Source organism: Carassius auratus, unplaced genomic scaffold (genome assembly GCF_003368295.1).
Source record: "Carassius auratus strain Wakin unplaced genomic scaffold, ASM336829v1 scaf_tig00033981, whole genome shotgun sequence".
NCBI classification, from domain to species: domain Eukaryota; kingdom Metazoa; phylum Chordata; class Actinopteri; order Cypriniformes; family Cyprinidae; genus Carassius; species Carassius auratus.
The window spans coordinates 447-15082 of NW_020526116.1; the positions used below are offsets into that span (position 1 = coordinate 447).

At 45.6% G+C, this 14636-nt stretch overlaps 2 protein-coding genes across 2 annotated transcripts; both read left to right on the forward strand.

The window, feature by feature from the left end:
* The first annotated feature begins 3734 nt into the window (after positions 1-3734).
* LOC113081367 (uncharacterized) lies at positions 3735-6402 on the forward strand. The gene is made up of 2 exons (XM_026253467.1): positions 3735-4922; positions 5961-6402. The coding sequence occupies exons 1-2, from the start codon at positions 4024-4026 to the stop codon at positions 6400-6402; spliced, it is 1341 nt and encodes a 446-aa protein (XP_026109252.1). The 5' UTR covers positions 3735-4023.
* Positions 6403-6597: 195 nt separating this feature from the next.
* LOC113081368 (uncharacterized protein F54H12.2-like) lies at positions 6598-7710 on the forward strand. The gene has a single exon (XM_026253468.1). The coding sequence runs from the start codon at positions 6598-6600 to the stop codon at positions 7708-7710; it is 1113 nt and encodes a 370-aa protein (XP_026109253.1).
* Positions 7711-14636: the final 6926 nt, after the last annotated feature.

A 14636-nucleotide genomic window follows, 5' to 3' on the forward strand; every position in this document is an offset into this window, starting at 1 on the left:
AAAAAATGTTAAAGGGGTGGAATATGGGGCAGTCGCTTGCTTGCAAAGAAAATGCACACTCAAAATAGTTAATCTTCCATGTTATGACTGTTCAAACAGGTCAGAAGTAAAAAGAGTAATGCATCACCAAAATCCCTCAAAACTTATTCACCATTATAAATTTTACTAAAGTTTCAAAAAAACACCATACTCAAGTTATCAGAAGGCTCAACTATAAATTCATGCTGGATAAGTGTATTGCACTGCAGGTAAATTTATGTTTTATCTGTGCCAATTGACATTTGAGATTTTGTAGCAAATGCAATAGTACCAGACCCCCGCAAGATGAGGGAACAACTAAAACTACCCAACGTGGTTTTCTATTCAGACCTAAAATTCTCTTCAGTTAGATTCTGTGAAAATCACACAGACACCCTGACAAAAACACTAGAAAGGTTACCCAAAAGGTTTGAAGACGTTAGCTGTGTCCCAAAATTGAGTGTACGCACTTCGAAGGCCACGGACTTCAAAGACCGGTCTCCGAAGTGACGACGAAGGGTCCTCCGAAGTGCGTGGATGCTCCGCCTTCGCAGAATTTCCTAATTCCTCCACCTGGTGTTTCCGATTAGCGCTCTGTCGCATAGCAACGGTGCGAGCGAGCAGAAGCACTGATGATGAGGGACAATCCTGCCATGAGAGGTGGAGCCAGAGCGGTTTTTGTTTGTTTTTATGTTTTACTTCAAAGTGGAGAAGCCTCCGGCATAACCAAGACCGAGGCCAAGTTGCACTGGTTTGCTGCGTCAGTAGTTAATATACTGCACTACCTATCATGATGATTTATGACTTTGACCTTTGACCTTTTGACAGGTTGAACTTCCGGTACCTTATGATGGATGGGCGGAACTTTCCGACTTCAGGGTTAACCTATGACCTTTGGCAAGCATCGATCATGTGCTTTTGACAGAAAGTTTTACCCTATTGACCTAATTAGTTTTAAATCATGGTTTTGACGGCTAGTTTAAACGTAAGATGAAAGACTCCTCACGCATCGATCATGTGGTTTTGACAGAAAGTTTTACCCTATTGACCTGTTAGTTTTAAATTATAAAGGTATATGAAAGACTCCTCAAGCATCGATCATGTGGTTGTGACAGAAAGTTTTACCCTATTGACCGTTAGTTTGTTTGAAGTGTGTGCCGGTTGTTTGAACTCTGCGTCAGTTAGCTTGTTTGAAGTTTATCACAGTTATACGGTTATGTGTGTGGTTATAAGGCTTCTCCCCCTCCCATTACATTTATGAGCGGTGTATAAATGGGGTCGGTGTGTTCTACACGCATCACCGGAAAGGGAAACATGAGCTACATGAGCATGGATGGTTTATCCTCCCCTCAATCGGCAGATTTGGGACTGGAGCAACAGGATGTTGAATAGCCTGACTATGGCGCCGAGAAAACCTTTCGGACACATCCGTTTGACAAGTTTTCTCCATGAAATTTCAGAATGGACTAAAGGTGAATTTATGATGCGTAGTAACCGCGTATTCGGATACAAATTTCACAAACCAACTCGAGTCGTTACGCTCTACACCACCGACGGCCTCGGTGAGTTTCAGGCTGGGGAAGACGAGTGTCTGGTATTTCCTGAAAAGACTGGTCTCTATTTACAAACGTGTCTGGAATGATCTGAATGACGGCGGCGAGGAGCCTTTGTACGTGGCGGAGTGGGACGGGACGACCCCGAATGTCCGGTACCGTGTGGTGGGTGACCATACTCAAAAGAGACCGAATGATTCTGTTTACATATTCTGCTGTAAAGACAAGACAAAGCTCAACAACACACGGTTTGGACGCATCCTGCCTAACGAGCATCACGATCTGTATGAAATGCAGTTTTTGTTCAAGTGGTGCGATCTGGATCTACTGAATAGGCTTTTTTCAACCATCAACAAAATGTTCAAATGGTGTGACATGCATGACGGATACAACAAAATTAAAGTGCAACTGTTCCACCCCGAGAGATGTGCTCGGAGCAGCACATACTCTCTGCCGTCCCCGCCCATTCACTACAACCATTCTAAAGCTCCACGCTCGGACCTCGTCAAGCGCCGTGTATAAATCAAGGCTGAAGCGCTCCAACGCCCCCCACCCCCACCCCCCCGCTCCCTCCCCTTTTTTCCACAGCGATCATAAAATACCGCGACTCGACCCTCCCGAGCATCATTTATAAACCATGGCCGAAGACCACGTATGCAGCTGCGGTATCTCTTTCGACAGCATTCTCGACCCTTCCGACGACGCAACCCTACATACTCCGGCTGACGCCGGCGGTCCATCGGGCCTCCACAACGACTGGGTCTCGGCTAAAACGGTCAGACGGCGCATAGAGTTAGAATCGTGCCTTGAAAATGATTGGGCTCCCAACAACATCGTCACCGCTGAAGCCTCGGACCTCCAAAACTACTTCGGACCATCTATCAACGTAGCTTAGACTCAGATCTGATGATCGGGACCCCCAGCCCCCAAAGAGGGGACAAAAGTTTAGGGGTCCAATCGCAAGACTCCTCTACATTCGACCGAACCCTTCCTCATTCTAATCCTGACTTCGACGTCGTAGACGGATGTTTCACCGATGTCGGATTCAAAATCGTGAAAGCCGCGACCGTGGTTTTACTGCAACATCTCATCAACGATAAGCAGAAGGACGAGTGCGAGGGTTGCGCGATTGACCATCCTAGTCAGCTGCAACATTCCTGTCTGTTTGACCCTCCCAACTACTACTTTGACACACACTTTGACGAACTTTCGGGCAAGCTGTTTAAACCCTCTTTTCATTCCATCATCACTACCCTCCTGGAGCGGTGCGGATTAAAATCTCAACCCCATCGTATTCAAGGAACAGTCGGGACTATTCTGCGCGAATTAAAAGACGAACCATTCATCGTCTCCAAGGTGGAAGAAATCAGGGCGAGACTTCTGGACAAACCCTGCAAGGAAATAGTCGGCGACGTTGTTGATCTCTGGGAAAATCTCCCCAAACGCGAATGGCCAGTGACCAAACCGCCTCCAACATGGGTGCAGCCTGTAGCCTAAAGTACTGTATGGAATTATTGTTTAAAGACCATTACAGAGAGCAGATGACGAATCTCGTGAGCAAGATTATTATGGACGCATCCCACCCCGATACTCCGTGTCACGATACCGTGCGCGAGGCAAATCTAAAGAAAAATATGACGTATATAAGAGGACTGGTTAGCTCGTGGGACTATTTGACGGACAAATGTGTTGACGGTAACGATCCACCCATCGTAATGATAAAACAGGTTCTAGATATGTTGTGTGAATCACGATCCCCGCTCGAGATCACCGATCTGCTGAGTACCTGTACCTACGTGGCAGATGTCTGCACCGAGCTAATGAAGAAATCAAAAGAATATGACTCCGATGATCAGGACGACGTTGTCAAAATCGTCGAAATGATTACAAACGTGGACAAAATTGTTGTAATGTACGTCGATTACATCCTTGACAAAACATGATGGCCTGCCGCGATTTTCTTTTCTGGTTAGATTACCACTGACGGTATTATTAATCCATTTTGTATCCTGTAACATCCCTGTTATAACCGTTGTACATTTTAGTCTGTGTATGTAACATCATTATATCCATTTTGCATGTTGAATCGTATTAACCCCATTCTTTTTTTTTTTTAATCAGAGAGTATGTATTTTTTTACATGTTGTATTTTCCATTTTTACTTATAGCATCTTTCCTATCCTCTATTATATCCATTTTACTTATAGTATTTCTATCATATCCATGTTTACTATCTTTTATTATATCCATTTTACTTATAGTATTTCTATCATATCCATGTTTACTATCTTTTATTATATCCATTTTACTTATAGTATTTCTATTATATCCATGTTTACTATCTTTTATTATATCCATTTTACTCGTAATTATATCCTGTAACATTTTTTTAATAAAAGATTGATTCAAACCGCTTGTACGCGTCATTCTTTTTGACGGTTGCGACGGCACCATGTCGGAGCTCATGAAAGAGGCTTATTACACCCCCTCCAACCCTGGCTCTTTAGGCGGTAAAAAACGATTAAAAGACGCCGTCTTGAAAGACACCGGGGTCCGTCTAAGCGATAAACAGGTCTCAGAATGGCTGGCTGGTGAGGACGCTTACACATTACACAAACCAGCGCCTATAAAATACAAACGAAACAGAGTGGTCGTGTACGGGGTCGATACTCAGTTCCAGGCCGATCTCGTCGACATGATCGCCTACGCTAAGGATAACGACGGTCATAAATATCTGCTGACGTGCATAGACGTATTTAGCAAGTACGCCTGGGTTCGTGTGTTGAAGAATAAGAGCGGTCTCGAGGTCGCTAGAGCGTTCGAGTCTATCCTCGAAGAGGGCCGCGTGCCTCAGAAATTGCAGACGGATCAGGGAAAGGAATTTTTTAACAAACAATTTCAAGATGTGATGAAAAAGCACGACATTAATCATTTCGCTACCGCTACCGATTTGAAAGCCAGCGTCGTGGAACGATTTAACAGAACCTTAAAAAGTCGTATGTGGCGATTTTTAACGGCTACAAATTCCCGTCGATACATAGATGTTTTACAAGACATCGTGCAGGGGTACAATACCAGTTATCATCGAAGTATCAGAATGAGACCCGTGGACGTCGGTAAAGTAAATGAGGATCAAGTGTTTCAAAACTTGTACGGCGATATAAAGAAGACCGAGAGATCCGTATTTAATTTCAAAGTCGGCGACGTCGTCAGGATTTCTAAAGTGAGAGGTCCGTTCGCGAAAGGTTATGAGCAGAACTACACGGAGGAATTTTTCACCGTATCCTCGCGTATTCCGCGTCAACCCCCGGTCTACAGACTCACCGATTATGACGCGATGTCATCGAGGGGGTTTTTTACGAAAAAAGAGCTGCAAAAAATAATTGTGAGTAAAAACAAATCTTTTAAGGTGGAAAAGATTTTAGGCCAGAAAAAACAAGGGAAATCTACGCTCGTTTTAGTGAAATGGCTAGGGTGGCCTTCAAAATTTAATAGTTACATAGATAAAAAAACTCTGCTGGACTTAAAACACCCCGTCGTTTAACGGACGAGATCATACCGACGAAGGACCGCCATGGACGATCATGGGTTCTACGTCACGTTACCGTGCAATGCGTCGTCGTCGGTTTATCCTGAAAATCGCATATCCTCCTATACGACCAGGTTAGCAAAAGCTATAGACTTGAAAGGACAATGGGAAGTCGGACTCGCCGAAATCGAATATCCTAGAAGTTGGTACAACTTTGATGACGAAGACGGTCATTTCTTCCTACATACGGTCCGGAACCCCCGGATAGCAAGACCTCCAAAGGCTCTTATAGCGGTTTTTCCGCAATTACGAAATTACACATAAGCGGCGGGTACTACGCAAACATTCGTACAATCCTGCGTGCTATAAATCAACTTACCGCACCGGCGGCCGTTTTGAGTCTCGACGAATTCAAAAACAAGGTGAATCTGACCGCGAAACCCAACATTTCGATAAGTTTTCGAGGGAGGCTAGCCACTATTTTAGGAACGACGCTAAAACCTCTAGGAGGTTTAAACTATCATAAAAAAACCAGATTTACCGTAAACGCCGTCGCGGACGCCCCTCATCAATGCGATATCAACGGGGGGTTCTACACGATGTACGTCTACACGGATATTATCCAATATCAAACGGTCGGCGATTCTTACGTTCCTCTTTTGAGATGCGTACATATATCGGGTAAAAGCAACGACTCGGTCATTGCTAGATACGACAACCCACATTACGCATCGATCAGCAAGGATCACATCACCGACATCACCATAGAGCTGAAGGACGATCAAAACCGCAGAGTACCATTTTCTTACGGGAAAGTCATCGTAAAACTACACTTTAAACCGAAAAATGGTTTATTATAGACCCGGAGAGACCGCCGACTACGTCAGCTACTACCGAAATCAGGCCGGCGGGGATTTGCCGGGCTATGCCGGGGGAGGGGTTATGTACGGAGCGGGGTTAGGGGGTCTTTTCAGAGGCCTGTTCAGGATGGCTGTACCTCTGTTAAAAAGAGGATTTAGCATCGCGAAACCCCATCTAAAATCGGCCGCTAAAAATATAGTATCCGACGTCGTCTCAAACGTATTGACGCGGTCTCATAACGATAAAGCTCAAGACGGATCCGGTCTGATGGTCATGGCCCGTAAGAGGATGTCTAAACCACCCGGTGTGAGGAGGCGTGGTCAGTGGGGAAAGAAGAAAACAACACTCGGACCGAAGAAACGCTCAGTCGTACGCAGAAAGCGTAAGGCGGGTGTTAGACGAAAGGCGTCGATCAAGAGAGTCGTAAAAACCATCTTCTAACATGGCGTTATTGCATCGCATGTCGGGGGAGTGCATCAAGTCCGAGTTGGACCTATTTACGGTCCCGCTGACGCAGACCGTTATTGAGAAAAACGGCTATTTAGAAGTAGCCCCATTATCGGCCATATCGTACTCTGCACCGTTGGAGTTTTTATCGCCGGCAACGGCGACGATTATTTGGATCTTAACAACACGATGCTCTATCTACGGGTGAAAATCACGGGGCCTGACGGAGCAGATATCGCTCACCCGGCTAAGGTGGGACCGATAAATTACCTGGCAGCTACCATGTTTTCACAGGTCGACGTAACCCTCGGCGACCGTCTGATATCTCAGAGCTCCGGAACTCATCCGTATCGCTGCATCATCGAAAGTCTGCTCAACTACGGTAAAGATACGTTGGAAAGTATTTTCAGCGCCGGGCTGTTTCACAAAGACACGGCCGGTCACATGGACGTACATGACCCCGCAGGTCGTAACGAGGGGTTGACGAAGAGATCGCTCTACACCGGGCGAAGCAGCGAGGTGGAACTGTTAGCCCCCATACACAGCGATATATTCTTTCAAGAGAAACTTTTAATTAACGGATTGGATTTAAAATTACGGTTCATACGGGCTAAGGATGAATTCTGTCTGATGAGGTCCGACGACTTGGCTTACAAATTACATATAGCGGCCGCGTCCCTATTTGTCAAAAAAGTTTCCGTATCACCCCCGGTGAGACTGGCTCACGCCCAAACGCTGCTCTCGACCACGGCCAAGTACCCCATCGACAGGGTCTGTCTAAAATCGTTCTCCATACCCGCGGGCTCTCGAGTTTCCAATCAAGAAAATCTGTTTCTAGGAACGCTGCCAAAGTCTATCGTTATCGGTATGGTCGATAACGACGCATTCACCGGCTCCTACGAGAAAAATCCATTCGCGTTCAAACATTACAATCTGGAATTCCTAGCGGTCTACGTGGACGGTCAACAATTTCCCGCCAAGCCCCTACAACCTAATTTCGACGCCGGTTTGGCGGTGCGCGAATATTATCAGCTGGCGATGACGACCGGGAGACACCTTAAAGATCGACCGCTCTGTATCAGCAGGAATGATTTCCTGAACGGATACACGCTCTACGCATTTAACCTGACGCCGGACGAGGACTGCGGTCAGCACATTTCCCTCATCAAGTCCGGGAACATCAGAGTAGAAGCTCGTTTCAGACAAGCTCTGCCGAATACCGTTAATTTAATAATCTACGCCGTATTCGACAGCCTCATTGAAGTGTCTAACCGTAGACAGGTACTGATCGATCACTACTGAGAGATGAACACGCTACAACTCACAGCTATCGCGGATAAAATAGCGTGCGGGACTCATTTTCTCGGGGTTCTGCCGAGCGATCAACTACCCAAAAAACCGTTGGGGGTCTTACCGTCGTTCTGCATCGTTAATACCCACCCCTCTCGATCGCGGGGGGAGCATTGGCTAGCCGTTTATTTAGCGCGAGAGGGGACGGCTTGTTTTTTCGACAGCTTCGGCAATCCGCCCGACAGCCCCCGCTTTCCAATCAGCATCAATAACTTTCTAGACGTCAACGACGTAGACGTATTATACTCCGACAGACGCGTCCAGGATTATTCATCGGATACCTGCGGACAGCACTGTGTGTTTTTTCTATATCATCTAGCCAGAGGTCGCGACTATAGCCACGTGATGAAACTATACACCGATGATTATATTAGAAATGATAAAATGGTGTCCCTCTTTGTGAAGAGATTGAGACCGCATGTCTGTAATGATAAAATGTTATCGTGCGTTCATTGTGTGCAGACATGTTTGACGTATAAATAAAAAAAAAAGCTTAAACCATTATATTTCTCATCGTCTTTTATTTATTTAATCATAAGATACAAATGAATGAATGCTCGATCTAAGGAGTCGTTACATTTCCAGCCATTGTCGTAGGTCGATAGTCGGCGATTTAAACGGCGAGTCTTCAAAATCTCCACCCGAGGGAGGTGAATATCTCCTCCCTTTTTTTCTTTTATAAGGTCTAACAGACGGTGATGGGGGTTCTAAGGGTTTACTCTTTAGAGAGTTAATCGTACGTCTGACCTGTTGGTTCGGCACCGTAGAAAAAGGGATGTTTAATTCGCCAAAGGCGCGTAGAAACTCCGACCATCCCGGAGGTCTCCGTTCATCCCTAACGTTTTGCGGAGCCGTAACATTTTTTAACAAATCGAGCATGTGCGAACCTTGTACGGCTTTACCCCTGAACACAAACTCCCCGGATTCGTTCCACGAGCTTAGTCCTTTAGCTTTAGACATCTTGTCTAATATGTATCTGCTGTTTTTTCACGCTTCTCGACGGGACGTTCTTCAGAACTTCGGCGACGACGGTCTCCTCGGCTTTACCGTCTTCGACGTTAGCGGCAGTCGGCGATTCGTCTTTAGGACCGGGGTCAAGATGGGGTAACGAAAGCGTTAAAACACCGCTCTCACGATCCCCTTGTTTAACGACGGTCAAAACCTGTTCAGGGTTTGGCTGTAAAGTTTGACTTTTTCATAAGGATTCAAATCGTCGCGGCGTAAAATATTTCTTATGGCGGCGTCCAAATCGCTCTCCACGGTCTGTTGAATGTTCTCCGCGAGCATTTTCACTCTTGAGCTTATCCAGTTGATGATGAGGGACTAAATACATCTTTTCGGCGTACTCCATCCTAACGTTTCGCTATCAAGCTCGTGAGAAACGGCACCGCGACGCTGAGGAGCGGTAGCAGGAACCCTCCCTTCTGGTTGAAGACTCGTTTCTTGGCCGCTATGCCGATTTTTTTATCGGCTACAAATTTAATATCCGCTCTTCTCTTTTTCAGTTTTTGGTACTGTTGCCTGCTGACCGGAATGACCCCGTAGAGGATGTTTAGAGCCACTTCGCAGAGCGCTAAAATGAATTCGTCGGACGCCGATTGTAATATAAGGCGTCGTTGTTTAGGGGTGGCTTTATGTAGCATTTTTAACACCGGCAGATGCTTACAAAGCCTCGCGGACATGGCGATCACGTTCTTCTTTTTTTCGGGATATAAACCACTTGACGGTCTGAAAGCAATCCTGTTCTGAGACGGTACTGCTCCGGAGTTTTCGCTTTATAGTCTATCATTAGATATCCGAAAGGTCGGTCGACCGCGTCGTGATAACACTCCATAAAGTATTTCGTGTTTCCGGGGTACATTTGACGACCTAGCATCGCCACTTGATGGACGTCCCGAGGATTTTTAAACAGGATCATATAATTGGCGTTTAAGCTGATGGTCCGACTCGACTTTCCCTGCGCGAATAAATTTTGCACTATGTAAATAGAACTGAGATTACGATGGTGACAGTATTGAGTGAACACGCGCTGCAGTTCGACGTTAGCGCTAGCTTGTTCCATGAGATCGTCGACGACGAGAAGGTTGGCGGTGGTAACAGGCAGTAAATCATCATCATTCAGACTCTGGGGTATTCCTTGTATAAATTTAATGTCATACAATTGAAGTAAATCATCGTACAAAGTTTGCCAACAATCATACAACCAAACAATGTTTTCAATTTTCTTCGAAATGATATTCAAACCTTTTTCCAACAAAAGTTTCACAAAATAAGACTTTCCAGAATTGGACGGTCCGGATACAACGCAGCTGAAAGGGTGTTGAAGTCTGAAATCAAAATCGGACACATCCTGAGAACCTCTGTGCATCGCCATCTGATCAGTAGCCGTAAGGAAGCGTGGTATAATCGCTTAAAAGCCGACGTTTATCGTAGACGACCTTAAACCTCTTAACGACTGATTTGTTTTGTAATGTGAGAGTCTTTTTATCCCTCACAATGTTTTCCGTATGAGCCAGGATGTATTTGGATCTATCGTGAGACGTCACATAGCTGTCGACCAGACCAATCAGGGATTCGAGACAGATAGCTTTGGAATTTTTAGCATTCAGAGTTATGCCCTTAGCTTTCATGACGACTTTACCTTTGACCGTCTCAAACGCGTAAGATTTGGGAGCGCTGGCACAGAAGGTCGTTATGTGGTCGTCGGGGTCCAATTCGCTCGTCAGCTCCCCTAAATGATCACCCAGAGGAGGCTCCCAGTCGCCGTCCCTAGACACGAATATGACGCTGTCGGTGTCGGAGTATAGCAGTCGTTCGCCTAGTCTGTCCATCAATTCGTACAATTCCAGTCGTGCGTGCGCTGTAGTGAAAGCGCCTACAAAAACATTGACGTCGCGCGCCTTGCAAACATCGTCCTTGTCGGGTTTATGCTGGACTAGAGCTACGTCGTCTGAGACGAATGAGAAATAGGTCAAGGTGTCGGTGTTGCCAAAAACGATTCTGGTGAAATCTTCGGGCTCGCGCACCAGAATCGTTTGAGGTAAGTTTGGTCTTAAAGAGAAGCGTCCCCACAAACTATTCAGAATTAATTTAGTGATCGCCCTTTGGGCGGCGTTGTACTTGATTTTTTCCGGGTCGAGTTGAATACCCTCTTTTTCAAAATAGTCACTAATGTAAGCCTCTTTCTCAGCATCCGTGACGACGTTCGGAGGGTAGCCCGAAGCTTGTTGTTTCAAACATAAGAAGGTCTTTACGTATTCGGCAAACAACGTGTCTGACCGTTGTGGAAAATGCCAAACCTCGTCTATCTTGGCTACCACATAGCCCTTCTCGATGGCTTTTAAAAGCTCGATACTGACCCAACAGCCCGAGAGCGATCTTTCCTGGTCCGTGTGGGTACAGCTCGAGGTCTGGTTTTGGTCTTGAGCGCAGGTTCTACATAGCGCGAACGTCAGCTTTCCGTTCGAACGGAAAGGAAGGACTGGATGGAGTAAGTTGCGGGGAGGGTACACGGTGGCTTTGATAAGTCCGTAATAATTTTCAATCGGTTCGAAATCTGCGAAAATGATTTCGGGGTGTCCGATCGGGTAGCTTTTCCTGGCCTGACAGAAAGGGTACAGACTGGTGAAATCCAGATATCTTATTTTCTCATCGCCGCTCACTTTGTGGTATAGCTTATAGGAGTTGGTGCGGCCTCCATAGAGCGTTTCGCGTGGATTCAGTCTCTCAGGGGCGGAATAATCGGCCATAAATTCTATCACGGAGGGATCGGTCTTTTTCATCCGATTCCATTCGCATTCCCACAGAACCTCGATTTGCAAACCGTACGCGTTCCGGAGAATTTCAATCTTATCGTCAAACTGGTTCCTGAGAACCCCGTAGGGTACTCCGGACAGGGGGTGCGTCTGATTGGGTTCAAAGCGACAGCAATGTCCATGAAAAACACACCCCGAGAACTCTAAACCGTGCCTGATGCCGTCCTGCTCGTAGTAGCCGTCTAAAAAGTACTTACCGATCGATACTTCGCCGTGGTTTACGGCGTGATGAACGTCCACGTTTCGCGTCTTTTTTATATACTCGAGCCATTGGATCGAACCGCTCGAGTAGGACTTATTCTGGTGGATGTACGCTTTGTTATGCGTCAGGGCTAGCGTGTTTCTGGCGAGATAATGTGTTTTGAAGACCCCCATTGCGCAGCTGGCGATCGTCGTGAACCCAAAAGGGTCGAGTTGGGTGCACTGTAGGAATGACGTCCTGTACTTCATACAGCCTTCACGTAATAACACGACGTCGTTAACGCCGTAGTCGTACAGTTCTTTCTTGAAGTTAAAGAGCTCACCCTTGACCGTGCTGTACCACTCGTCAAACTTTTCTTGGGCTTTATCCGACATGTTCTCGTAGTTGTAGAACTTTTTGTCAGGGTACGGTCCGACGTAGTTCTCATTTTCCACCCTGTTGAAAAGATGGGGGAAATAGCCTTTTTCAGTCGTCGTCAAGTCTAACGCAGCGGGCATTTTGGCGAGAGCGAATGGGAAAAATGAGTAGCTATCGATGTATCGTTGGGCAAATGCGTCGTCGAACATTAGGAGTAGTTTGCACCCTTGCATTATGACCTCGAGCGCGATCCCCACTTTGCAAAAATACTCCAGAATTAGAAAGGCATCAAATCTGGAGGCGTAATGAGCGATGAAGCAGTAGCCTTTGTATCGGGGTTGTCTGAAGCGCTTGATTAGCTTAGCGATACAGTCCGTGCCGTAGGCGGTAAATTTCTGACCTTTGAACGTTATGGCACAGACAAAATTAGCCTCGTGGCGTCCGTTTTCGTAACGCGATTCAAAGTCGTAAAAAATATACTTTTCACACGGTTCCTTAAGCTCTAGAGGTTGTATAAAGCATTGATGTGCTCCATCGTCCGTCAGAGACTCTCGACAATGCACACATTTGTCTGGGGCGCATATGTGTTTGGTTTTCTGGTTCCCCGGTTTAACGTCGTAACGTCGGCTACGTAGTTTGCAGTATTTGATCATATCACAGGCGGGGTATTCCTGACCGGGAGGTGGGTTTTTTTTATGCATTTCAAAACAATAAGCCGATTTACAGTAACGCAAACAATCGGGGCAATGTAGGTTTCTCGCTTGGAACCTGTAACATTCCGCGTCGAAACAGATGTTGCAGACGTGCTTACATCGATGGTCTCTGCGGTTGCTGTAAGATTTGTAGCAAAATGGACACACATATGTTGAACCGAGGAACGCCTTCAAACTCGTTATCATGTAGTAGTGGTCGTCGTGGAGATACAGAAAGACTATTTTTGGATGGGGTTCGTCTGAATTTTTGTAGGTTTCTAAGATCATGGCGTTAGATCTGTGAAATACGACAATTTTAATGTCTAGCGCTCGTTCGAACAAGGCTATGTCGCCGAGACCGATTCGGTCTTGGATTGAGAAGCCAACGCTGTTTTGGATGACGGAAGCCAGTTTTTCTAACTCGCTCTCGGGACGTTGGGGGTTTAGAAAACGGGCGAGACAGATGGAGAAGCACAAATTATTTGAAATATTGATCGGGCAAAATAAACTCGTCTTTTTCCTTTTGATCACCTCATCCACAGCCAAGTCCGTGAGTTTCCGACGTCGACCACCGCCTTGTCTGTTCATGGCTACGGAAGCTTCAAATTCTACGGTTTGGTCAGATAGTAACCGGTTGTTGCTCTGTAAAACTCTTTCAATTTGATCCATAAACCCATCCACGTCGTAATTATTACCGCGGGTTAAAATCCCACTAACGGGCGTCTGTAAACTGGGAGCCGTCAATGTGATATTGATCACCGGAGAATTTTGGTCAAATTGCCTAGCGAAATTCACAATTCCGGTAAGCATGTCGTGTAAGCGGGTGTGGTGAGAGGCCAAATCTGTAGAGTTAATCTCTCTCAGATTCGTAGTCCTTCTCAATGTCACACTATTGAAACGAGGTCGTGGTAAAACATGATATCCGTTAACGTCGCCACCCTCGCGAATCAACCTGTCAACGTCTGTACGGCTTAATCGAGTCTGTGTAGTAGGGTCGACGTTACCTGATGCGGACGCTTGCGGAGTTTCATTACCGTCAGGGTGGTCTGTGTTGTCAGGATCAGCCTCGGTACACGCCGCCGGTGGGGGGTTTAAAACACCTCCGCGTTGTACAACGGGATCGGTGTCTAGGCTAAGCAGAGGATCGAACAAATTCATATTTGGATTTACGGCTAATTCAAAAAGATCCAAAATAGGAGGGGATTCTTGATTAAACAAATACTGTTCTAAAGAGTCCGGAAGTAAACTTAGCATTTCGATCTCGTCCGGCGTCAGTTCTGTGGAGGATTGGTCTGATTGACGTAAGTCGTCCATTTTTTTTTTTGATTTCAGACCAAAACACGTACTATTACAAAATCATAGAGTTAAAACAAGCATACATGAACTATTACACATTTCATAGAGTATAAAAAGCATACATGAACTATTACAAAATCAGAATACAAAAGCATATATGACAAAATCAGAGTATAAAAGCAGATATCGGATTATATATGTAAAACAAAGTATAAAAAGCATACATGAAATATTTAAACAATCATAGCAGACGTGAGATATAAAAATTACTTGAAATATCGGATTATATGTAAACAAAGTATAGATGGAATATAAGAATTACTCTGAATACGTCTATATTCAGTTTGACTCCGCGGTCTCATCTACGATGGTGAGAATGAGGTGGTGCAATATTAGCATCAATTCCCTTTGGTATTGAGTCACCGTACGATCATTTCTATCAAACTGCTGATCAATCGTCGATCTCATAGCATTGACGCGTTGGAATATTTCATTGGCCAGATCCTGAATAAAGCG

What these genes read in the sequence shown, in the direction of transcription:
- LOC113081367 (XM_026253467.1), top strand. Translation starts at nt 4,024, where the DNA reads ATGTCGGAGCTCATGAAAGAGGCTTATTACACCCCCTCCAACCCTGGC. An exon ending in GACGCGATGTCATCGAGGGG is followed by an intron (nt 4,923 to 5,960) that starts GTTTTTTACGAA and finishes GGTTTATTATAG; the next exon opens with ACCCGGAGAGACCGCCGACT.
- LOC113081368 (XM_026253468.1), top strand. Translation starts at nt 6,598, where the DNA reads ATGCTCTATCTACGGGTGAAAATCACGGGGCCTGACGGAGCAGATATC.